This window comes from Prorops nasuta, unplaced genomic scaffold, assembly GCF_024137725.1.
Source record: "Prorops nasuta isolate Cenicafe-Biocafe unplaced genomic scaffold, Cenicafe_Pnas_1.2 PNAS00014, whole genome shotgun sequence".
Taxonomy (NCBI): Eukaryota; Metazoa; Arthropoda; class Insecta; order Hymenoptera; family Bethylidae; genus Prorops; species Prorops nasuta.
Window position 1 is genome coordinate 590,939 of NW_027116811.1, and position 26,958 is coordinate 617,896.

The 26,958-nt window shown below is 39.4% G+C and overlaps 4 protein-coding genes across 5 annotated transcripts in view; 1 reads left to right on the forward strand and 3 right to left on the reverse strand.

Annotated features, from left to right (window-relative positions):
* The first annotated feature begins 5,194 nt into the window (after nucleotides 1-5,194).
* The window catches only part of CDase (neutral ceramidase), a 46,844-nt gene continuing 25,080 nt past the window's right edge, over nucleotides 5,195-26,958 (forward strand). The window contains exons 1-7 of one of the 2 annotated variants that reach the window (XM_066735556.1): nucleotides 5,195-5,408; nucleotides 10,279-10,470; nucleotides 10,738-10,881; nucleotides 11,022-11,198; nucleotides 11,400-11,527; nucleotides 12,035-12,233; nucleotides 13,486-13,692. In XM_066735556.1, coding sequence (XP_066591653.1) covers nucleotides 10,309-10,470; nucleotides 10,738-10,881; nucleotides 11,022-11,198; nucleotides 11,400-11,527; nucleotides 12,035-12,233; nucleotides 13,486-13,692 — 1,017 coding nt within the window. In that variant the 5' untranslated portion in view covers nucleotides 5,195-5,408; nucleotides 10,279-10,308. Of the gene's footprint in view, nucleotides 5,458-10,278; nucleotides 10,471-10,737; nucleotides 10,882-11,021; nucleotides 11,199-11,399; nucleotides 11,528-12,034; nucleotides 12,234-13,485; nucleotides 13,693-26,958 lie in introns of both variants that reach the window. The other variant, XM_066735555.1, reaches the window with a different exon arrangement.
* Nucleotides 14,330-17,183, reverse strand: LOC136778590 (cuticle protein 19-like). Its single transcript, XM_066735557.1, has 3 exons — nucleotides 17,138-17,183; nucleotides 15,302-15,568; nucleotides 14,330-14,764 (listed from the first exon to the last, which is right to left on the reverse strand). Exons 1-3 carry the CDS (start codon nucleotides 17,147-17,149, stop codon nucleotides 14,474-14,476), a joined length of 570 nt encoding a protein of 189 aa, XP_066591654.1. The 5' UTR covers nucleotides 17,150-17,183; the 3' UTR covers nucleotides 14,330-14,473.
* LOC136778279 (uncharacterized) lies at nucleotides 18,977-20,797 on the reverse strand. Its single transcript, XM_066734982.1, has 4 exons — nucleotides 20,789-20,797; nucleotides 20,623-20,667; nucleotides 20,343-20,528; nucleotides 18,977-19,991 (listed from the first exon to the last, which is right to left on the reverse strand). Exons 1-4 carry the CDS (start codon nucleotides 20,795-20,797, stop codon nucleotides 19,647-19,649), a joined length of 585 nt encoding a protein of 194 aa, XP_066591079.1. The 3' UTR covers nucleotides 18,977-19,646.
* On the reverse strand, nucleotides 20,487-26,623 carry LOC136778591 (cuticle protein 7-like). Its single transcript, XM_066735558.1, has 3 exons — nucleotides 26,485-26,623; nucleotides 24,372-24,644; nucleotides 20,487-23,369 (listed from the first exon to the last, which is right to left on the reverse strand). The coding sequence occupies exons 1-3, from the start codon at nucleotides 26,491-26,493 to the stop codon at nucleotides 23,091-23,093; spliced, it is 561 nt and encodes a 186-aa protein (XP_066591655.1). The 5' UTR covers nucleotides 26,494-26,623; the 3' UTR covers nucleotides 20,487-23,090.

Genomic DNA, 26,958 nt, shown 5'->3' on the forward strand with positions numbered 1-26,958 from the left:
GAAGGTAATTTTATATTTTACATTTGCTATATACGGCTGCAGTGTAGCAAAATATATTAAGCCAACAGGGATTGCACTTTCTTCGTTGCATGTACTTATAACGAATAACATGCTATAGATTTCGTATATACTGCAGTTATTTCACTGTAGGATATATCTCGATCACTTAATATTGTACAACATCCCGTTTAATTTATTATATACTAAATTAAACGTAACTCTAGCGAGATTATTCGAGAAAAAATTACACTTGTGTGATAGACAGATCGTTAATTTCTTACCATGCACCCCCATATAGATAACATACAAATATATATTGTAGACTATATAGCAGTATGTATGAGATATCAACGTAGTATCGTTTGTGAGCAAACATTAAATATACCCAGGTGGACATGTGTGCAGACAGGAAGACGAAAGACATTTTAAATGGTAGAGACTTTAGCATGGTTTTGCGTGGACAGATGCAAAAGTGTGAAATGCAGGTAATCTCGACGTATGTACGAGCCGACCTTGAAAGATGTTAATTGACGATTGGCATGCCGAGGACGCCTTATATTATTACATTAAGAAAAATTGAGCTAGCGTATCGTCGATCGTTGTGCAATCTCCTTCTTTTACTTTCTCTTGTGAGAGAGACTTATTGGTCATGCTATACGAATCGACGAGAGAGGGTTATAGAGCCAGTACGATCAGTACGGTCAGTACGGTCAGTACTCTATAAAGTTTCGCCGGACGGTGCCACGTTAAGTTATTGGATAGATACACAGACATTTATTGATATATAAGTGAAAAAGTGATAAGGCGGAATGCTAAAAAATTGCCACTTTTACAAAATAGTATATGTATAGAGATATAGCACACTCTATGTAGAAGAGACATATTGTGTGTTATTGAAAGACTAAGAAAGCGAAAAATCAACTTTCTTTCTCTTTGCCAGAATGCTATTGGACTTTCCCAAGCAAATCCCAGTCGGCAGAGATTACCCTTTTTATTTTATTTCATCGTTCAAGTTTCTCAAGCCCATTTATCTGTCCCTCCTTATACGTGCATGATAAATGTTCGTCGAGCCAACTGTTCTTTCGGAACAAAATGAGCATTGGTGGGAAATCATTTTGTATAGCAATATTACCACTGAAACAAATTGTAGATGTACAGAAAAGCTAGGAGCAAAGTTTTCCACGGCTTTGGTGAGTAATGAAAATTACGATAAATGCACTGTTCCCGCATGTAAACGATTCATTTTTCTTGTTTCTTTTTTTTTCATTGGACTGCTGGGGGCTAATCCCCCGACTCACACTTCTTGTCATTATCGTCAATCAGAAGTTAGAAATAATTTTGCGAAATAAATAAATAGATACAGTGCGTGGATGAATTTTTATTCCATTTAATTGTTAGAAGTTTTTAAGGTTCAATGAAGCTTTGAAAACATAGAGTGCGTATATTGGAGTCAAGGAAAAGCAGAAACGATGGGCGCGAAGATGTAATTTTTCATTGGTTTCGCTCGAGCGGCATATCGATCGGCAATCGGCATCGCAGGGCTCCGGGCCCCCCGGGCTCCGGAGTCCGGTGCGGGCAGTCGAGCACGCACAGCCGAAGCAGCACCATCTCGCGCATTCACCACAGCCAGAACTATAGTCCCTGTGTCACATCTTTTCCAGAGTCAAACTCTGTCCAAGTTAACCGAGATGCATCCGTTCTTTTTCAACCTTTTTCTTCTTATAGGAGGCGGCCTTCGCTGCAATGAGCAAAAATACAATAGCATATATATTCAGTATTATACAGGGTGTTTCACGTAAGGCGCCCCAGCTCGAAAAGAGGACTTAGAGCGCATGGTAGGGGCAAATGCATCTTATTGGCCGCGGTTAGAGAGAGAGTAAGAGAAAGAGGATAAGAGTTGACCAAAGATGACTGATGTGAGCGGGGAAGGGAGGGGCAGCGATACGCTAGACGTATCGTCTAGTAAAGGATAGCTCTATCCTTCTCCACGTTAATCCTTCTCTCTCCCTCCGCGGCCAATTAGATGCATCTGCCCCCACCATGCCCTCTGAGTCCTCATTTCGAGCTGGGGCGCCTTACGTGAAACACCCTGTATAAAGACAGTGGCCGTGTAACAAGCCGAGAGATGCGTCGGTCGAGACGTACGTGCATGTCACGTACTACACCGTGGAAATTCCACCTTCCACCAGATAATTTCACTTCTTTATACGTGTCATCTACCAAATCTTACATATGCACGTATACAGCTTGATGTTACGAATAACTAGAGACTCGATCTGTTTTCCTTTTCACCAAGCAAATAAAAATAGAAATTGTCATGTGTCCTGCAGTGATGTATGAGTATCGAGCTATATTAACACTCGGGAGATCCGATACTGTTTCAACGATAAGGAGCGGATGCATGGTGATAAGAAAAGAATTGAAGAATATTTTTATTTCGCGCGCGCGAGCGTGATTAAGCCCTACCTAATTCTTTCTCGCTACCTTTTATTACGAAGGGGCTATTCAAGTTTCGATCACTCCAAACCTTAATATCGAGACGATACCTAAACACACAGTAGACTAAGGTCAGTGACCTATCAACTACGCATGTGTGACTGCATGTACACACTCATTTCCAATGAAATTTTCATCATATCCGATACTAATTTGACATATGATACAATCTGTAGAATAAAATAAAATGAGAAATGGAAATAGATAAATTTTTTTTTCTAAAAACAGACCAAATGCAATGATAAGAGGAAAATGATTCGGTAGATTGCATTGTTTCAGAAAATTAGGCATATTGACCTCGTTTTGTACATACACAATGATTTTTTATTTTGCAACAGAAATTTAAATTCGAAGCGCTTCAATCTCGTCTCTTAGAGTTTATTATAGTCGAGAAAATATATGTCTGTTGTATATGCGTATATGTATATACCAGTATAGCCATGCAGCTGAGAGCCGTTTCTACTGCGTACCGGTATATCTTGAACGCAGTCCCCCCTATTGGGCGCTAGTTTGAGTCTCCCAAAGTTTTTACCTGAATTTCTCCCTCGCACGATTTAAATTGAAGCATATCCGCGCGTGATATTCGTCAATAATTGTTGCCATATTAAAGATAGGAAAGGCACGTTTGAGATTCGAGTCTTCTCACGCGGGGTCGACAGTCGACACGCGCGCGTCATTAATTGATATTATTAGCGCGAAGGGCCCGCCCCGCACCGGCATACGTGTGTATCTTCATGCAGCTGCTATTAAAGCGTACTCGATTAGACTACGTCATTCGCTTTTATTAATGCTATGGCCAATCCTAATTTGAACCAGGCGGCAAAGCTGCTTCCAGCACACACAACCAGTTGATCTTTCGAAATCTATTCCCTTATTGTCACGTGCAATGTGTGCTTGTGTGTATATACATATAGACAGCTAGGTAGTATTTCTCTAAGAGGGAATTAACCAAATTTTTGCTTCACTGTAATAGTACTAACATCTTTAATGAAACCATCCTTTAAATCGCCAAATTTTCATCACTCTTTCTTTTTTTTTCCTCTCTCATTTGTCAAGTTTCACTATAATTATTACAAATATGATGCATTTGCTATATTTTCTAAATTTATCCCATTCGCTACGTTCGATATGGTGTTTGCGATAAAATTACAATGGTATATAGTCTATAATATAAAAGAGAGTATATCCTCTGTTACAAGAAATCGTTAAAGAGCCACATTGTATATATCGTATAGTATGCATATAATGGAAATTATTATTTCAATTGGCACGATTCTCATGCATAGCAGGAGTCGCGAGTGCACGATCCTGAGAACCATCCAGTGGATTCTAGTGATAAGATGCTTGTTTGAAAAGAGAGAATCATGTAGAGATTGGAAAAGAGGGAAAAGAGAAGTGTGTGTGTGTGGTTGATACGAATAGAAATGCTGTAACAGTGCGAGATAATAATAGAATAGAGAAACTCTGACGCGTAGGAAAATGTGGAATATTATTTAGTATCGATGGACGACAGCTCGGGTATCGCGAGCGGCAGAGATAGAGAGACTCTCGGAGACAAAAGGACAGTGGAGTTATAGAAAAAGAGCGATAGAGAGAAGAAAAGAATAGGCTAGAGCGCGCTTCCGTTAATTTATTACGCGCGATCTCTCATGTCGACTCGCGTACGAGCGAGCGAGGAGCTCGTATCGACCGACTCGACGTATCGTATTAGCTCAACAGTCAAACATAAACGCTGACTGTGGTCGATGGGATGGGCCAGGAGGAAGGAACGCGAGGCCCGGTTGAGCTCCACTGCGTGTCCTCTTTCGTTTTCCTCCGCGCTTCGATCCCTGCAGAGCACTTGATTAGCGAGCTCCTCAAAGTGGTTACTCGTGCACTCGCTCGCTCGTCTCTATCAAGGATCTCAGTCAGATCGCACGTGAGCCTCCGACGCGCGACGTACGTATATATACACATATATATTATATAAAAGCGAAATATTAAGATTTAACGTTGCCGCGCCACGCCGCGCCGCGCCGAGTCGAGTCGAGTCGAGTCGAGCCGGAGGGAAGCAAAGAGAACACACGACGCATGTACGAGGCTCAGCCGAGAGAGCCGCATTTTGTTCCGCTCTTACCTCCACTGGTCATCAATGGGTCCGTGCATGGACCTGTGGGCCCAGCAGCCCCACTTACCCTGCTCCTCTTCTGCATTCTACGATCCGTTACATGTGTGTGCGCGCGCGCGTGTGTGTGAGTCTCCATTTATAACACGGAACGAGATATTTCCTCTAAAGTTCGACACGTGCTCCACAGGATATAGTATAGCCTATATGCTGGAACACAGAATTTCGACATTAAAAATGAAGCATTCGTTAATTATTGAAATTCTACGATTGCGCTTATTAGGAAATGAGAGCTCAAGTAAAATTGGCATTGTGTACAGAAACGAGTTATGTAGTAAATAGCTGACGGTAAAAATTGCTTTCTTATCGGTATATATTTCATGAGGTTTTTATTATTATGTCACTGGAACGCGATAATTTTTATAGTATTTTTTAATGATAAATTTTCTAGAGGACATTATTTGTGTTTCTGTGTAAAAAGTGAGCTCGACGTGTGGTGACCGAAGGGAAGAACGCTACGTATGGCCCAGCTTATAATTTCACTGTACTCCAGCATTGATGGATGAGCGTGTCCAGTGGGTCCAGCAGTCAGGCCCGGGGGTTCCATCCATCCTGCATCGCGCGTATACCTCGATCGTGACGGGACGGGCGACGCGACGGCCCGTCATTGACTCACTCGCTCCATTCCTCTCACTCTTCGACTCTTCCTTCCTTTCCTTCGGTACAGTTGAGTCGAGTCGAGTCGAGTCGAGTGACTTGATTCAGTGGCCAGAGTGGCGGCCCCAGTCGAATCACGCCGGTCCGTCAGGTATATACGACGAACACTCTCATCTCTCGTCTCTCTTCGATTCTCCTCCGTAAATTTGCCTTTTTTATAACTTCTTTGCCCCTTTTGCCCTTCCCCCGCCACATTGCCACTAGAAATATAATTACTCCCTTTCTCTCTTCCTCTCCGCAAAATCGCTTTGTCCCAGGCTCATCTCGCTCGATAATAATTTTCCTTCTGAAATTGCTCGCATCGGTCTCTTTCGGCCTGTACATCGCTTTGCAACGTTGCTGCCGCTGGGCCGTAACGATTGTGCGCAGCAGCCTTTGAATGGGAACGAGACTGAGGCGAAACGATTGGGTGAAAAGTGAAAGCGTGCCCTGCTGCCTGCCTTCGGCGAACTCAGCCAACCTTGGCCTTACCCAAATATAATCGCGTCCAATTTTCTCGAAGGATAAAGTTGAATTAGTTGGTAACTATATATAAGGAGGGGCAAACCTTAACGCGCGCGCGCGCACACACACACAACAAGTAGAAAAGAGTCCAATATTGAATTTAGAGTTTGTGCATTTGGTCAAAGCTCCTTTTATTATTCTATAAGAAATCATATTTTCTCACTTGGAAAATTATCCTTTCTCGTCTCGCTACGTCGCATCAGTGTTTTATTCAATCGTACAAATTTTTAGTGCTTCTTTCATCCTTTCCATGAGCCTACACATATATATATATAAATATATCCTTTTGGAACGATGAATCAGTTTTTAGTGGTTTTGAATCATTGAAATGCAAGCGGTTTTGCCTCATTCGTCTCTTATCTTGTTGAAGTATATATAGGAATAAATACTTTACGTCATTCGTTTAAGGTGAGTCTGAATATGATTCTGACTTGATCCTTATCGCTACCTCCTCTATACACATTATATAAGAGATAATGCTAATAAATGTGTTGATAGTTAAATATGTGTACTAGGGAGATTTTAAATATTACCATTAAAATATTATGACGACGGTCCACACACACACATGCATTCATTCATTGGTAGTAGCATCTCGTAATCATGCACGGTGTAACTTATTGTTGCTCATTGAGCATTTGTAACGGCGAATGTCCATTGCAAGGTCGTACAATTGCATACTAAAGTTTTTCCACTCTATCTCCATTTCTCGCACAAGGTTCTGTGGCTTTCTGCAACCTGTGTGTTTATATGTGTGTGTGGACCACGACCTCGAATCTTTATAAGCGAAGAAGATTAATATTTCTTAAGCTATATTCCCCGAAATCTTGCTGAAAAGAATCAATTCATACATTCAACCTGCTGCATAATTAAAGAATATTTTTACTGTATATTGAATTTGTGCGAAAACCCTCCGCTAATTCTCTTACGCAATACAAATGAAAGTTGTTAGAAACCTGATGTAATGTCTTATTGCACAAGGCTGATCCAATGGATGTAATTCAATTGAAACATCACTATTAAAGTAACATACTCTTATCTATTATTTTCGTGTATATTATTAATTAGTAGGGGGGCTATATAAGATTATTTTGAAAATGGACAAAAACAGGTATTTTGAAATGTTATATGGCTTTATAGCCGAAAGATCGCCTTGAACACTAGTATTTAATATACTAAAATATTAGCATGTGTGGTATGCTAGATGCGAGGGATAATAACGATATTTCGTGTCGATTATAAAATTTAAGGAATGCAAATGCTCCGAATAAGCTAAACCATAAAATATATGTAAAATGTTTGTAATACGCGCAGCGAAGCTAATATATACGTGTGGGGAATTTATTACAACTGTGCTTGCAATACAAAAAAAATGGATAATTGCATGTTCAATTATGAAATAATGACGTACAAATAGCAAGTCTATATAAAAATTAGCATAGCCTAAACACACGAGATATACATATATATATATATATATATATAGGCCTTCCCAAAATATCTATGACCTTCTTCTCTGTTCGTAAGAGCTGAAAAGATAATTTACCATGCGGCGTTAATGTAAACCCACTGAACGCGATATCAAATTCTAACAGCTCGTGCACTATCACAGTCGAGTCGAGATAGAAAGAAACATTTTACGATGCAAGTCACGAGTAAAACTTGTTAACGATTCCGGACGATTCGGGGCTACAGTCCATATCAACGTGAAATGATTGTGTTTAGGGAAACCTTCCGTATTTATGCGGAAACGGAGTCGTCTCTGTGTTCGCTCTTCGAATACAATAATTCATTATATCCTAGAGCTAAAACAGCTTATCACTAATTCAGCGATAATTGTCATAAATGCTCGTAAACGTACGGGGGTATTATATTGAGTGTATATGTGCGTGCGAGTTTGTGTGAAAAGAGTAAAAATGTAAGAGATGCAATAATGATCAGCTAGACGTCTTTGATATGTTCTAGGAAATTTAAAGTGATAGCATTTTGCGAGGGAAGCAGTTTTCTTTTGTTTTCTCAAGAAATGTATAATTTTTTTTATTAGTTTCCATGTGTGTGTAACACGTATGAATGAGTATATAGGGACATGCAACATTGTGAGAAGAAATGAATTGAGCAATTGAGCAGCTCTCACATGTATATACATTAGGGTGGTCATTAAAAAAAAATTTTTTGGCGGATCCTTAAAAACCACTATTATTTGATGAGAAACTACAGTGATTGAAACCTGTGGCCTGACAAATGATGGAAACACTTGCCTCAATGCGATCAAATATAATATTCGAAGAATTTTACAGTTTTTCGCAGATAACTCATTAAATATTCGATTCTATGAAAAGATGCATAAAACCTTTTCTCTGAAGAATTAAATTCTACATAATAAAGGTTCTATACATTTTTCTTCTAGAATGCATACTAATCGAGATATTCCTGAAAAATCGATCCTCTTTTTCGTTTATACACATATTGATATGTTTATATGAATAATTATTTTTAGTTTACCGTACAATTAACATATTTTATTAAATTAAGAGAAAAATAAAATGAGTAACTACAGCGAAATAAGAATAACTACTCATATGAGCACATGTCAATATAATGTGCATAAATGAAAAAGAGGATCGATTTTTCAGCAATATCTCGATTAGTATGCATTCTAGAAGAAAAATGTATAGAACCTTTATTGTGTAGAATTTAATTCTTCAGAGAAAAGGTTATATGCATCTTTTCATAGAATCGAATATTTAATGAGTTATCTGCGAAAAACTGTAAAATTCTTCGAAAATTGTATTCGATCGCATTGAGGCACGTGTTTTCATCAATTTATCAGGCCACAGGTTTCAACCACTGTAGTTTCTCATCAGATACTAGTGGTTTTTGGGGATCCGTAAAAAAATTTGGTTTTAACGACCACCCTAATACACATATACGATAATGCTGTAGCGCACACATTGTACAAAAATCCCTATAGGGATTCAATAGCATTATCCCGACAGCATTGCTTATTCACATATATATGTACCTATTAAACATTCTTTCTTATTAAAACTTTTCTCCAAACTCTCTTCCTTTGTTCCGACTCTCGTAAAAAGATTTTGCCAATTTCAATTACGCGAGTTGAGATCCATCCTCCGCACGAATAGGTACGACATTTGAATAATCCTGCAGGCACTCGTGTTTGGCTTATCGTTTCATCTCGTGTTAATACCTTAATTCAAGGTTTTCGCTCGTCAATATAATTTACCTAGGCAAGAAAGGCCTATATAGGCGGAGCTACACTTTATAATACGCAGGACAGTCCAGGTGAGGACCGGGCCTGCCGCCTCATCTCCATTGCATCGTTCTTCATACGAGTATATAGAGTTGGCGTCGAGTGGAAAGAGTTACCCGCGCGGTCGGCATTTCAAATAATCCTCGTATAATCCGGAAATGTATCCTTGCTCCTTTCCAATTTGACTTTTTCCAAGGCTTCGATACAAAGCCTTGAACTCTGTGTGAAAAATGTATAGAAGCGTGGTGGAATGTTCTCGCAAATGAAACATATATGTCAATCTCTTATTAAATCGATCGAAATAACGAAAACAACGGACGAGCTAGCGTTAATAATAATTATAACAGTGCACGAGTAAAGTGCACGAGTGTTTCTTGCATGTTGTTCAAACAACGATCAATATCAATCGAAGAGTATTTTCTACCAAGGCACGTATACAACGTACGAACATAAGTGCCGAATGACTTTGTTTTTATTGTGTTTTTCCCGTGGCTGTTGTATATACATGTCATCGTAACGGACGAAGCAGAAGTTAAGGAAGGACGGAAGGACGTATAGTTTCTCTGACAGGGTCAGGGATTTCTCTTTCTACCCTAGCTCTCCGAAACGCTTGGAAGCCTTTCAAGATGATACCCAATGTTCTCAGGTTCGACCGATATTTATATATATCTCAAATTGCTACCTACCTTTTCTCACGAAGAGATCTCAATAGATAGTAGAAAGGCCATGGTAGTAATTTTCCAAAATTACCTGTGACGATGTGATCTTGGTATTTCTTAGAAGAAGAAGAAGAAGAAGAAAGAGGAGTGACGAGAATATAATCGGTTCATTAGCTTTTCATTCTAGTTCGCGCGCATATGAGAGACAGAATGATCGATATAAATATATGGGTATATATATATATATATATATATGCACAAGATTCGAGAGAGGATGGTTGATGCTTTGCTCGATAAGAGCTTGGCAACTAAAACTGCGGAATTGGACGGTTGGCGTAAATGTCGAGTAATAACAATATAAAAGAGTCTGTCGTTGTGAACAGCCTTGAAAAGATAGAGTGTGAGATTGCAGCGTTCGCGTCCGCGCCCCCGCCCGTACCCGCGCCCCTTCCCCATTCCCATTAGCCATTATGTATACTTTTGTACCTGACGAGCAAGCGTGATTTCATTGTTGTTACTGATTTCAGGCTGGTCAGAGGACAGACTCAGAAAGCTGAATGGATACGTCTGCGTGGACGCGACAGAGAATTTGTCGCCTCCGTGCACTATGGTGGTTGCTTCCCTTGGTCTCACTCGTATTGTTACCCGTCGCACATGCCTCCTACAGCATCGGAGCTGGCATTGCAGACTGCACAGGGCCGTCCGCCGAAATTGTCTTTGTAAGCATTCGTTTATCCGTTAAATCTAAAAGCCTCGCCATTAGATCCATTGTTCGTGCAGTTGTTGCATGTATGTACGTTGTATACCCAAAATATATACATGTACTTTACACGATAGTCACATCATTCCATGAAACATTCTCTCTCTCTCTCTCTCTCTCTCTCTCTCTCTCTCTCTCTCTCTCTATCCTTATTGCTATTAATTATCTCGGATTTATAAAGTTATTAAAGGTGGTTGCGTGTAAAAGAAAATGCTCCTTTTTTTAGATGGGCTATGCAAAGATCGAGCAAAAGGGATCCGGAATTCACCTGAGGACCTTCTCCAGAGCATTCATTGTGGACGATGGCGAAGAAAGATTTGTTTTTGTCAGTGTCGATAGTGCAATGATCGGCAATGACGTCAAACAAGCGGTAATTATTCCTCTTTAACATTATATAGTATACTACTATGTTCACAATGCACATTCTTTTCTCCGATTAACAATTATTTCCTTTGATTTTTAATTTCTTTTACCGACAAAGTAAATAAATTTTGAAATCTCAACACACAGGTACTTCGGAAATTAACAGCTAGATACGAAGACTTGTACAGCGTAAAAAATGTGATGATAAGTGGAACTCACACACACTCTAGTCCCGGTGGATTCATGATGGATATGTTATTCGATCTTACAACCTTTGGATTTGTGAAGGAATCTTTCAATGCTCTTGTTAATGGAATTACGAAGGTTAACAGTATTACTACAAAATCTTATTATATTCTATTGAACAAATACCTATATACATATATTTTGCCATTTATACTGAAATAATAATGTAAATTCCGGCAAAAATCCTTTCGTGGAAAATGTTCATTTCTATTAGTTTTCCTAAATAGTTGTTGTGTAACGAGTGATTGCTTTAAATCGTAAACCTTCATTTACTTAAAGAGTATCGAGCAAGCGCACGAGTCCGTCGTTCCCGGAAGGATATTTATTACGCAAGGGGAAGTATTAGATGCCAATATTAATAGAAGTCCGTTGGCCTACCTCAATAACCCTAAATCGGAAAGAGACAAGTAAGCACTTATGACAAGTAATAAAGTTTACACTTGTTCAAACATCTCGCAAGATTGAGATCAAATTCTTATTCCTTTTCTTTCTCTATTTCTATTTTTATTTCTATTTTTCCCCCGTTATTTTCCACTCGATCGGATTTATAAAAATCACTATTCAGTTCCATTTTACAGGAACAATAAACTAAAATTCTGCGCTCTTCATTTTGTTGCTGGGGGGGGGGGGGGCATTGCATGTACAATATAGAAGCTGTACATATTGCAGTAACAGTCAAGTGAAAATGTCCAACTGTACATGTATGTGTATGTGGCAAGAGTTATACATATATATTTACCGATAGATAACGTTGATAAAAGACACGTGCATTATTGCTGTACATGACAATGTCATTGTGGGTTGGTATGCATGTAACGAATAGCCAGTCAATCACTATATTAATCAATGTGGATATAAAGAGGCAATTGTGGAATTTAATTTATATAAAATTGTTTTCTCATGTGTACTTTCAGATATGAACATAACGTGGACAAAACATTAACGCAAATGCAACTAATCGGAGCCGATGATAATCCTATAGGCGTTATCAATTGGTTCGCAGTTCATCCTACGAGCATGAATAATACTAATCATCTGATATCCAGCGATAATGTTGGATATGCCTCCATTTTGTTTGAAAAGCAGATGAACAAGAATTCAGTGATTGGCAAGGTGAATACGCTCTCTCTCTCTCTCTCTCTCTCTCTCTCTCTCAGCTCTTCTGCTTAAAATCGACGATTATTTTCTTGGAATTATTGCTTCTTTCGCGAAATACTTAGAAATATCGATCCATTTGCTTAACCGTTGAAGGAAAAACTTGTCGGTTTATTTCTTCAATGAGATTTTAATCCTGCTATAATCCCAGAGGATCAACTCGGAGTTCATTCGGCTAAAAAACCCTAATGAGATATATATATATATATATATATATATATATAGAACGAGTCGAATTTATTTTTCTTGTTTGTTGATTAAAGAGAAAATTGCGAAGCATTATTGCCTGCAATCGTTTCCTTTCGTTCGATACTTATGCGTACATCTCTCATGACAAATCATATGCCAAACAATGACCGCGCGCGCCAAGTATATAGCTATAGCTTGTTGACTAACGAAGAAGAGACTAATCGGACTTGTCACTCCTATACATGTATAGCACTAAAGTAGCTTTACGAGTTTCACTCTTAAGGTACGTACTACGTGCGTCTCTATTCAAACAGAATAAGCTGGATATGCCGAAATCACGCGATCATCATAAGCATGCACGTTATTGTCTCTGCCAACAGTACCTAGATAGGGATAGTAATATCGAAAAAGAAAAATAATTAGGTTAAAGTGAAAATTTAATTGGTTTTTGCAAATAGGACGCTTCGGATGTAGAATGTAAAAGTTGATTATTATCTCTCATGGCTCGACTAAGAGATCGACGCGAATGTTTGCGCAGCAGCTCTCTTAATACACACATAGAAATGAGCTTGGAATTGGTCATAGTCCGAAAGAAAAAATTGTCATCTCTCATAATTAACAAGACATATACTATAGTTATATTTCCTTGCGCAAGTGCTTCTGTCCCTGCATGGGGCGCACAATTGCAAAAGATGACTCTTTCTTTACATATTTCCAGCCTATAAACACGATCAGGCATCTCGTAAACACACATGCATATATGCAACACCTATGTTATTGTCTTCTCGTTCAAGTAGGCTGCGTAATGAAAGAGCAATTTCTGGCAACTATCCGCCTACGCGTCATGTCAGGCGCTTCACCCTTATAGGAGTTAATGTGCATAAATCATTTACTCTCTTATTCGTGATTAACGCGCAGCTACATATAGAATATGTGCCCAGCTGTATTTTTAAATTTATTACAATTATCTAAAAAGAGCTTATATAGAATCGTTAATAATAATAATATTACAAACATTCAGGGGCCTTTCGTGGCAGCATTCGCTTCTACCAATTTAGGAGACGTGTCGCCGAACATACGAGGTCCTAAATGCGAATTTTCCGGTAAAGAGTGCAGCGCTCAATATACTTGTCCCGGAAAGCAGGAAATGTGCTTTGCTTCTGGTCCTGGCAGAGACATGTTCGAGAGTACAAGCATCATTGCTCACAGGATTTTTCAAGAGGCTATGGTAAGTCTGCATATATATATATATATATATATATCCTATCATGTGCTTTATACAATTAAATGTTTGGATTTTATAGTTTTAGTTTTTTTTTAAATACCTTGGAGATATCTAATATAGTTACATACCATATACAACCGGAGCCCCTTTTCACCTATTGCTAATTCCATTTAATTACCGTCTCCGACTTGGAAACAGTGCAGTCATATCGAAATACATATGCAGTGAAAAATCCTGCAATGGACTACAAACCCATGCATTCTAATAGCGTAACTGGATTCTAATGCTTTGTGTATGAGACATAAAATATTACCCCTCTTATAATTGTTTAATTGCATGATTGTGCATAATAAGTATGTTAAAAATTATAGAAACTGGAGGAATGTTGTTGGTGGAAGTAATGAAAGAGCACGGGAATGCGTTGTGTAAATTGATTTATCTTAATACTGAAATTTAAGGGTTATCATTGGATTAGTGAATAATAGTTTTTATTTGTTTTGTTAGATGCATGATTCTGTTAAATTTAGATGTTTGAGGATTATATAGTTGCATATATATATGCATGTAGGTATATAGGAAGTGAGTGAAGGGGGAGATTCGATTCGTGTTGTAGGAAAGCTAATAAAATAGTACAGCAAAATATTGTGTAAATTGATTTATTTTATTGAGGTAGAAGTAATATCTAAAAATGGTAAGCGAACACTTTGGTGTGACGAAGGATTTTCGGATAAATTTCAATGAGTTCAACAATTGAATTGTATGGGTGGGTTAGGACAATAATATATCAATAATGTTTGGGATATCCGTATCCATAAAGGACGGGATTCTGTATGAGGGCTGGATTAACGTATTTAGCAATTGGGGCTGGGTGTACGGCATGACCGATCTTCTTAACAACCGCATTGAAGCCATTGTGAGAGTCCGCGGTATAGTCGACCACACGAATCGTACCGTCAGGTTCGTTAACGCGATACGAACCCTTCACAACGTCTCCGTCGCGTACTTCCTCTTGACTTTTCACATCTCCAGTATGCGGATCGTTTACTCCATACTCGAAACCGTATTTAGGATAAGCCTGAAAACAATATCATAAATCCTACGTCGTACAGTTTCGCATCGTGCCACAATTTTTGTTTAACCTAGCTTAAACGATCAATTTTTATTCTCAAATAACACATTCCCTTCCGATAAAACTCAATTGTTACCTAATGCCACGTATACATATATAAGTATATATATATATATATATATATACTGGCATTGATGTTTCCCTGCACCCTTTTAGCAACATTTTGTTTCACCTGTAAAGTACTTGGTTACTTTCTCATTGGTCTACCCTCTATATTTCGGTAGACTATTGTGTGTAATGAGACCTCTCAGGGAAACGTGATTCCAGCATTTTTTCGTTAAGCGAGTTTTAAAGAAAGCACTCGCGTATAGCACATACGTCGTGAGAAATGTTTCTAAAAAGTTGCAACGTGTCAAATTGCATCCGGGAATGTTTTACGAACATTTCGGAAAGTTTCTGATGCTTGCTCTATATCCGCGCATCAACCTTACATACATGTATGTCTTTCTCCGAATGAACAGTGAGACAATTTTACACACTCACGTAATTATCATATTGGTTGTTATAAATTTCTTGTCCATGATTGTACGGATGATGGGTGTATGGTTGATGGACAAGTTTAGCCGGTGCAGGAGAGAAAATTTGCGAGTGAGATATGGGTTGTGCATATCCCTTGTAGCGACTGTAAGGGCTATAAGCTACAGCGATCTCTCCAGGGTGGTATCCAGCAGCAGCTTGTCCATATCCTGCTTGCTCGTATCCAAGCAGAACGGCGTTACTAGCCGCTGCAATTGAGATAACAGCTATAACCTATAATCAGATGCACCAATATCTGTTAGATTCTCTTGCTGTGTTTTCAGAAACAATATATCTGTGAAAAAGACAATACAAACTAAAACCGAAGCAAGAACCTTCAACAATCTTATCAGTGCAGTGCATCTTAATGCATTTTTCTTGCTAATCTGTCTATCATTTAATCAGCAGATGATAATTAATATCTCATCGTAGCACTTTTTTAAACCGTAGAGCTATCAAATTCTAGTGATATGTTTGATAGATTATTGAGATGAGTCAAGAATTTCTTAATCTTTTACCGTCACGGACCGCGCGCGGATGTTTGTTTATGCTTTGACATCCTTCGAGAGTCAAGGTCTAATAAAAATGAGGATAGGCTAAATATAAGAGTCCGAGAAAATAGAAGCGCGTTTATATCCTGGACCAGGTATATAACGGACTTTACGAGCTTCGACGTGTTCGCGATAAACATATACATTGCATATATAATAAAGAATGTATCGCGCGGAACGTTTTTCTATTTTTCTATTTTATCTTTTATTTTATCGAATTGGCTGCACTAATGAAATAATTTGCTTATGCATGCAGCGTAAGAAATTTCTCACTGCGATAGAAAGGGTCGGAGGAAAGAAGAATTTCGTCGAATGAAAAATTGATTAAATTTATCGAGTCGTGCATGGTGAAAAGCAAGACAATTGGTAATTGCGAGGTCTTACGTGTCGAATGTTCGTCGCGGTAGCAAATGACGCGCGCACCAATTACCTTAAGAGGTACTTGTAGTACACGTAACGCGTAGCTATGTATACATACGCGTATCTCGCGAGTATGCCGAGTGAAACTTTTGAATCGGAGCAACTACGAAAACAGCTTTATTGTTCTCTGACACAAGTGCAATTATATATTACGACTATTTAGATCAACGTGACTCACGTGAAAATGGTGTATATTCACGCATATCCTGAGACAACATACCCCAGGATCTGTTATTTAAAACGCCTTCGAGTGTGAGCGTATAAGAAAACATTTATCTCTATGTAACTATCAAAGACACGGACCCGTTCGCATAAGCTAGATTTCTCCGAATGCGAAAAGAAACAAGTTTCGCTCGGATTCGGCTAAGGGCAGCCCTATCTTGCTAAAACTTCATGTTTTTTATCGTTGAACACAGCGTTACAAGATATTACTTACGGGAAAGAATGAATTTTTACTTGCCCATTCACTGGAACAAATTAAACTTTAAAACCTTCGTATAAACAAATATATATAGATATGTCTATTTTGAATAATTTTACAAATAATATAAAATACAGGGCGAAGAACGTATACAAATATTAACACCATAGCACAATAAATAGAATGTCGATCATCATGTACATTTTTGTATCACTTTTATATATATACCTAAAAATATCAACGTTTTTACATGATTTGCTTCAAACTGCACATATAGTCTTGAGATAATAAATAATAGGCAGGAAAGTGAGTTTAGATATTTGTCTATTAAATAGCAGAATGGAATTTCAATTATATAGAAAAAGTAATCTCTCTGGTCTCTATATGTATATATAAGTAATGTGTATGCACCTTTGAGAGCATGCTGTCCTATGCAGATGTGAGAATTGGCCGTGTTTAGAGAGAACTGATAATGAGAAGCGATGGACCTGCGGCTTATATAGCGAGATAGCGTTTAGAAGCCCCAAGTCCCTGGTCGTGTGTGTGTGTGTGGGGGGGGGGGGGGGACTTGAGTAATTCAAGGTCGCGTATAGGCAGGGCCTAGCGTGTCCTTCGAGCTTGGAACGCGAACGGTCAGAAAAACGTTGGGGACGCGCGGTCGGCAGCACAAGAAGCCCATAACAAAGAATGTGACTTTGCTCATTTATATGTACTAGCATTTCCATGAGCGAGCGTTGCTCCACTTGCAGCCTCTCGGCCTCTCGCGCTAATGCGTTTTTCTATAATCTCCGCCATGTAGCTTCCTCCACCTCCTTCTGTGTTTATACAATTGACCAAAGCGTCCGTCCCTATTATGACAAGTACCTACCTAACGTGTAACGACGCAACGCGACGCGACGCGGTCCGATGGAGCAACGCGCCGTGCGATGATGCAAATTCGTCACTGAAACAATGTTCGATCTCTCCTCGCAGTTCGCACCGAAGGACTCCCAAGTCCCGCAATCAACTAGTTGTTACTTCGTTCCATGATACATGGCGAGCAATCGTCCATTCAAAATTCGCCAAATCCACTCAAAAACCACTGAAACTATATTTCATCGAGGCACAGCTGTGATATTTAATCGAATCATATACTCGATTTATCTTCAGTTCTAAAAATAATACCACGTCTCTTAATTTATTTGTATACTGCAGCTTTTCAACCAAGAAAACTAATATACATATATATATATATATATACGACGTCGCTTTCTATCAAGTATATTAATTGTAATGCCTTAATTATAGAATATTTATACTTGGGTACAAAGAGTAGAATTATACGTGCAGTATAATTAAATCGGGTATTCATCGTGGTTCCGTATCCTCGTTATTCGACTCGACTAAATAAGCCTGTGTAATGGTATAAATTTTCGCTTAATCTTACCGGAAGTAGTTTACCGTGAAAATGAAGATACTACGAGTGATAACGATCGAAATTATCTGCCAGCTGTTTAATCTTGGCTAGGACACAATGTACCATTCTATTGTCATGAGAAAAATGCCTATTGTGTTACATATATAGGGTGTTTACTTTATCTCGTCCCAGAGCGCCTATGCCAAAATTCACACTTATCAACGTAAATATAAGATATTTACAGTTTTTGACTTGGATATTTAAAAACCTCCTATTTTACATGCGATAGTGCATACATCTCATTGATAGAGATAATTGCCATGTTTTTTTACATCCTGCACGATTTATGGGGTGCATTAAAGTAATCATCTTGTATATGTATACAAGCAGAGAGGGGAAAGAATGCTTTTGATTCTCCAATCGAATATTTTCCTATTTAAATTAAAGTTTGTCAATGTCAAGTAAATAATTTCAATGGAACTATCGAAGGCATCATTTATTTAAATCGAATAATATTCTTATCTCAATATAGTATATAGGGCTGGGGAGAAACTCGACGCACACAGACGTAAGAAAATATTATCTGGTTTAGTATAAGACATGTAAACTTCTAATCGAAGACCTGCTTTCAATCATCTTATGTTCATTTTCATTCAAAATTGACATTTCTCAGGGTTAAATGGACTCTCTTACGTTTTAATTCTTGACTGTCATAATTAGGTGAATCACCCTGTATATAAGTGTGGAGTGGCTATGTCGCTGTTTTCTTTATTGATAAGTGAACATGCGTGAGAGAAAGGAGTAGTATTATAATGTATTATTTTAGCACTGCTTCTCGGCGTAAGAAATGGGATAGCAAGAATAAAAGATGTAAAACTTAACGATGCTGTAAAAGTGAAATTGAAATGAGGAGCTTTGAAAAAATGTCCCATGCTGAGGATAATAATGACGAAATATAGTTTTAAATCCGTAAGGGAGTAAAGATCCATCTTGCGACTCTAAAAAATTAGAATATAGCCATCGTAAAGCATCGTTTGTGGTATATACACATGCGAGGGAACCTAATATAGAGGTAGGTCATGAGCTAGGCCATTTGGAACGATGAAACGACAACGCATCGCATCGATCAGTCCAACTGATTTCTCTATTTATTTCTTGTAATATTGATTTTCATCCCATGCGCCTTTACACACAACATACAATGTATCTCGCATCGGAAAATCCTCGCACGGAGAATAACGCGCTCCGCATCAAAATTTAATGCATGATTAATAAAAAGGTGAAATTAATTTTATCGATATATTATTATATCACGAAAGTTTTGTGAATAATTAATCAATGGGAGAAACAATTGTTTTAAACCGCGAAGACTTAGGATTAGGTATATATATTATTATTATTATTATTATCTGTGAGACTGGAATGTAATGCTTGGACGATTTTAAAACAGGGGGGTGGGAAAGAATAAAATAAAATAAAGATAAAATGAGATGTGGTATTATAGGAGAGTTTGGGGGAGGGGGTTTAATAATGCTGCTGCTGCTGCTGCTTCTCGTATTGAACACCGTCAGCGATTTTCGAAACGTGTGGCCCGACTGGAATGGCGATAGGGAGCTGTACTATATCACCATATCGATGGGCGATCAGGTTGTTGTCGTGTGGACCAACCGCATATTTCAGATAATTCAAGAATTCGTCCGACTCGTCCGATTCGCTCGAATCCGATTCACTCGAATCCGAGTCACTCGAGTCGTCGTCGTCGTCGTCGTAGGATCCTAATATGACGTCACCGTCTTGGATCTCGTGTTGCGTCTTGATATCCGTGTACGGACCGTAGACACCATAATTGTAAGCGTACCTTGGATATGCCTGGTGGGCAAACTTTATTATTATTTTATAATAATTGAAGAGAGAGAGAGAGAGAGAGAAATGGTTGATCGTGCACAATGTCTCCCCGATCACGATGGCTGATTAACTGATTGGCATGAAAAACAATAGACGTACGTCCAAGTGGAAAAGCATATATATATAAGAAAGAGATTATTGGACGACCAATTATTTAATCTTTGGCTCACTCGCTTTTATGGTGAATTTAATAAAGACAAAACCGCAAACATCGTTAGACCAACTGTGCGTTAAAGTACGGCAGATTGTTGCAAAGTTACTGTATTAGGATAGCAGGACATAAGGCATTGTTGGCTCATCTTTGCGGATACTTACGTAGTAATCTTGATAGTCTTCCTGTCCATATTCATGATCGTCGTAGTAATGGCCTGGGTTCAGATGATAGATTGGATTAACAAAGTAGGGATATGTTGTTTCGTGATCAACCTCGGTAGAATCGTAAAGGACCGGAGCTCCATCGATGCTGTCCAGATACACTAATAAGACAAGATTGAGCCACTCCTGTCGTTTAAATAAACAATCCTTTAAATTCTCTCGATACTTTTATTCATTGACAATATATCTATATCCGCATTAATTTATCGCGAAAAATCACCGCAATTTCATAATTATGACTGTAATCTCTAACATAAGAATGGTCCTAATCGCGTAACATCGCGTTAAATAAATTAAACTCTTATTAGTATATATATATATACTATTTAATAACCGTTCAAGTTAATCTATATTAGATTTGTAGAGTACGTGTAAGAATATCTTACCATAATCATGTTGTTAATTTGCTATTCGACGTAATTCTAACAATTTTATAATAGCGAGTGCAATTTATATACTTGCAAATGGTCACACTACACTGACTGCTACGAGATATTGACTTTGTGACATTGAGAGCATTGAAATATTCTTTGTCATAAAAATCAAATAAAATTTATAGTGCCGTGTAATTGTTTAAGAAAAATGGCTCTGTCAAAGCTTGTATATATATATATACAATTACAAGTTTTTCTTTGCATTCAATGACTCGATAAATGCATTACTCAGAAACATAGCAGCACAGGCTATTTCAATGGAATAGAATCTGAAAGTTCCCCAATAAGTCTTTTGTCATTGCAACTTTTTTAACGTCCTGCAAGCAGCGCTTTCTAACAAGACTATAATGATTGCGCGAAAAGTTGTTCAAGCTCAATGATATGCATTTTTATAATGGAAGCTAGGCCCTCCTGCACGTAATCATAATAAGTTTGAACAGTTTGAATACCCGCGGATTCGGGGCTACCATAAGCAGATGATTTCAAGGTTGGGTATAAAAAAATTGATGGAGAGAATCAAGTAATACGACGAATACCATGGATATACAATTCTGTATTTTACTTCCATCGATGGTTTGCTAGAAAAAAAAACTTGATACAAACGTTTCATTTTAAAGTGTATAAAACAATAGAAAAAAGAGATACGAATAATGCAAAAATTTTTGTGCTTCACTTACAGCTGTAATTGAGTTTTGGTACATAAATAGCAAAATATACAGAAACATTTAAGACTATTCAATCTCAAGGGTTAAAAATGATGAAAGTTTCGCCAAATTCCGACAATGATGTGGCCCAAGTCGAAATCGGAGGCTGTCATATTTTTAGTGTACCTATACCTTCCGTCCGACTGTGTGTGAAAAATACTCTAATAATATAATTGCGAGCTTACTCTCTAATTGGGAGGTTTGTTCTAAGCGGTGAAAGCATTGGGGCTGGACGTAATTGTGCTGTATCGCTATCGCTAATCATTCTTTTCCCGTGGAGAATACTGTGCAGAAGAAAGGTGTGTAATGGACGTAATTTTCTAAGCGCATAACGTACACGCGTAAATATTGGCAGATGGAAGAAAAAAATGAAAAACGCTTAAAACGCGGCTTTCTAGGGTGGGTAAGGCAGATCCTGAGCTCTATATAATAATTAGTAGATTCCCGATCCTTATGCAAAATAGAAATTTCTTCATTTCAAATGTACTGTATATAAAATTTCAGTAGATTTAATTTGATCATTTAGCTCCGTCAGATCATAAAGGTTCAATAAGAGCGCGATGTAGGTATATTTACCTATCAATCGCTGTCATCGAGTGAATTTGAAAAGATAAATTTAGGAAAAATTCTATATTTGCATAAGAACAAGAACATTGCATGGCTATACATGACCAATAAAAAATTCCTCTCGAGTATCTTTTGCCAACACTTGTGGTATGTATATATACCTATACAGCGTTTGCTCGTGGCTAATGCATATACGTAGCAGAAATAACATCACTCCTGTGTCTCGTATTAACGATATGATATTTAATCTACATAATGTGTGTGCGTATATATTTATGTATATTCTCAGAAGACGATTGTCGAAATCTCAGATTTCTCCTTCCCGAGGAAACATTTTGATTCTAAAACACAAGAGTCGACACGTGTTATGGTAAAACCCAGCTGTCACTCTCACTCCTCAATCAGTTTTTAGTATAGGTACACAATTGTAGAATAATCTGTGTGTGTGTGTGTATGTGTGTGTGTGTGGCAAAGGAGGGACGCGAGAGCGTGGCGCGCGCTCATGCACTTACGCCGTAGCCACACGACACACAAACACATTCACTCACTCACGCACGCACGCACGCACAAAGAAAAAAAAACACACACAAACACCCATGCTCTCTTTCCACCTCTTCCCCTATATATATAAGTATACTTTGTCGTCCACGGTAGAAACGCGAAGCTCTATAGATTCGAAAAAGATATATATTTGCACGTTTTGCTACTAAACTTACATGGCTACTTCTTATCTGCAATAATTTTGCATGCATCTAGCTCTTCGCGAAACAAACTATTTAATTGTTAAATAAGGGAAGAGAGAAATGTGTGTATAATATAATAGTGGAAATTGAGGCTTTTCGTGAGATTCGGGTGAGAGAGATTAATTACTGGAGAGAGTTATCTCGATTTGGCATGACCGTAAAGTGGCCGTGGTCAGCTTTTTTAAGAGGTTTCGAGAACTAGTTAGTAGTAGCTAAATTGCGCGCGCGCATGCGCGCTCGTTAATAATGTTTATCGTAGCCGTAGTTGTAATAATGGGGCGATACGTATTTAGCAATAGGCACTGCTTTTGGATGTATCGCTGGTCCAACTTTCTTCACCACCGCATTGAATCCATTGTGATCATCCGCCGTGTACTCGACGATTCTGACGCTGCCGTCGGGTTCGTTGACGCTGTAGGAGCCGTGAACTACGTCACCGTCACGCACTTCGTGCTGCGTCTTCACGTCCCCGGTGTGTGGATCGTGCACACCGTAGTTAAACGTATACTTTGGATGAGACTGTAACATGTGGAATATTTACCACAAAACATTATTATACAAAGTTCAATGCGTAATAAATCTATATTGCATATAATTGAAGGACCGAATCATCGTTGTTAGGATCGTAACGGAGCTCGTGCAAAGGGTATACGTAAGAATTTTAATATTTCGTATATATATATACGTCTAGCAGAGATTCGCTATATCTATAACACATGACTGTTGAAATTGGATACATTGGAATACTCGAGTGTGTGTGTGTGTGCGTGAGGTATCCCGGCACAGTGTGAATCATTGTCTTGAAAGAATTTTAATATACATCAGGCTGTACGTGGCCCGCGCGGCTGCAGCAGCGCGCCTTATAATATATAAATCCAGCAAGTGTGCAGGTCTCGACTCTCCGATTGACATTGCGAAGCGTCCTCTCCTCCTATATATATATAGTCAATTAGCATTGCGAGAAAGCGGCAACAATAAGCAACTCGCGGAAAAAGAAAAACACTATTTGAACAATGCGCGCGCGGAAGAAGCGGTGCGCTGCATGGCGCGCGAGTGCCTTGCGACTCGACTCGACAAACAGACACGCGGAGAGAGTGTAAAAAGTTTCCGCGTGCTGGCGCAATATCACCGATTTTTAAACCCACTTGGCGGTAGATTCTACGCGACACGTAGATGCGAAACGCTTTGTTCTCTCAGTGCAACGAACCATCCGTTCCTCGCGGCTGCTACGAAGCTCTTGGAGCAATCGCACCGTATTCCCCCTAATAAGAGAGTTTATATGCTTTTGTGCAATCGATCGACTATCCAATTTCTTCGCGTCATTCATCTTTTCTGCATTGGACGTTGGCACGCCGCGCCGCGCCGCGCCGCGCCGTGCCAATACGACGATCGACCGATATATATGCACCTCGCGGTCTTCAATGAACAGAAGCACGTTTCTATCTTGCAGTTTGAAACTTTGGCCGCATTCAGTAATATTGTTGGTACATGATAAGTGTAGCATAGGAGGTATAGACTCACGTAATAGTCGTGGTCCTCGTGGCCGTGGTGTTTGAGGTGATGAAGGCTATTTTCGAGAGGTGCTGCCGCAGCTACGTGAAGAGGGGATGCCGATACTGCGTGGACTGGAACAGCGACTGTCGGTAGGACGTGGTGAGTTTCGTATTCCGCGGCTCCTGCGTATCCACCATCGAGACCGCTGTAATCCGCGTAAACTGCCCCGTGACCTCCGTCGTAGCCGCTTATCACGACGGCTCGGCACAACGATACCGTCCCACAGAGTAGCCAGAGAAACTGCAAGAATCATGAGAATAAAACAATTTGTCAGCTGATATATAGGGATCGAACACCAATGAAAATAAAAACAGACGATTGATCCATCAAGGATCTCGTATCTTGGCTGATGCATGGCAGAGATTCGATGCAACATTTTATTCGCGAGATTTTCCACGGATCGAAATGCATTGTTAATAAACGAGAAAGTTATGCTCGCGCGGATGATAGAAAGCGCTTTTACCTCTCAAATCTTTGCACTATTGGCTACGTTCATTTTTTCAGGACATGTCTGGCCGAAAGAGAGTTGACCAGAGACAACAGCGACCACGCGCGCTATCGCGCCTCATCATATACGACACACGTGCGTACGTATAAATGATAAAAAAATTCTTACGACCGCTAGAGTGTTATTTAAGCACGCGTGTGTGTTTGTGTGTCGCGGTATGTATTGCTGACCGAAAGAGGTAGGGGATCGCGCGCGTCTACCATACGTCTGACGAAGAGGGATAAAAAGTCTCGATTGTGCAGGTATACGCGTATCAAAGTGGCGCAAGGCGGAAAAGCTCGTTTATCCAAGGGATCGGACCATACAAAATATGTGTATATATATATATATGTGTGTGCGTGCGTGCGTGCGTGCGTGCGTGCGTGCGTGCGTGCGTGCGTGCGTGCGCCTGTGCGATTGACAGACATCTACAAGCATCGTAGCAGAGCTAATATACAGATGAGCTTACTCTGGAATCGACAGTCCACTTGACACAGGACTTTAATCGAATGCGAGTTTCGAAAGTGTTTGGCCAGAATGTCAACGCGCATTGGGAAAGCGTTTTCCCCCTCTCGCGCGTACATACGTATAATATACCTATATACATAAAGCATATCTTGGCTTTGGTCGCGTACATATATCACGTCTTTTGGTTTCACCAGTCCAGTATCGAGACTCTTCCGAGATACACCTTATTTACGTAAATTCATACATGTGCATTGTATATGTGCGCCATTATACATATCCAGCTGATTCTCGCTCTCGCAACGAACTTGCAATTAGGCACGACAAACTCTATAAGCTATTCAGCTGCCATTCGTTCGATCGATCAAGAAACGAGCAAACTCGACTTCCCATCACGTACTTTTTATATTTCAACAAAACCTCTTTATGCACATGCAATTAATCGTTTTACAGCGCAAGGACGTCTCATCGACGATAATTATAAACTCAACTACCGCGTGCAAATCTTGTCCATCCGTTTGAGATAAGATTACGATCGATAATAGGCATCATAAATCCTTCCCTCTCATCTCGATCAAAGCAGAAAATTGCTTCCTGAGAAATTATCCACCGTGTGACTATATACTCCACGGTATATTCTCGAAACGATAGTTTGACTTTGCAAGTTGGTACCGCGAGGGTGGGCGGACGCGGGCTCGATAAAAATGATAAATTTCCCAGCTTGCCGTAAAATAAATCAGGATCTTATTAGAAACTGAGTAGAATTTCATATTATATTCATATACGAGATCGCGACGAGTGTTGGCGCAAAAAAGGAATTCGATCGCCTTTCTGCCAGCCGAAGAATAATGTTTCCATTGTTTTCAGCAATTTTTTTTTATCATATATACATATGTGTATTTTTATATGCACGGCGCTCCTTGACCGAGGAAACTTTTTTTCTGGAGAAGCGGCGTATAGACGTCTGTAAGCGCGGTGGCGCTAAGACGAAGAAGAAGGGGAGAAATGTTTGATCGCCGGGGCAGGCAGGATCGATCGAAAAGTCTTCCGTTTGGGTTAGCTTTGGTACACTGAGGCTGTCACATACGCACACTCACGCAGTCTCCTTCACACGCAATTCAGCCGTACCTTCAACATTATGATGTTCCAGGTTGTTCAAAATGACGAGTCTCGTTCACTATACACACGTGTGAGAAGCGCGCCAACTCACTGATAGCATTATTCTCAGACGATGGGCTTATATCCATCTCCCACTCGAGGTGACTTCGTTCCGGGCAAAAGCTCCCTATCCCCCACCCACTTCACCCCTCCACCTCATCCCTTTTTAACCAACACTCTCACCGCGTTCAACACTCCTTCGTGCGCTATCCCACCTATATACGTTTATATACTTCCTCCGTGCGCGCGTCAATGTGTCCAAGTGTGCACTATACGCCGCGCATTTTCTCACTTTTCCTCTTTCACTCTCTCTCTCTCTCTCTCTCTGCACACACACACAAACAACAGTTTTCGACAAGGATAAAATCACCTGGTGTGTCGCTCCGAGTTCGTCCATCCGCACCGACCCCACGCCACGTTCGCGCGCGCGATTTAATCTCTCTT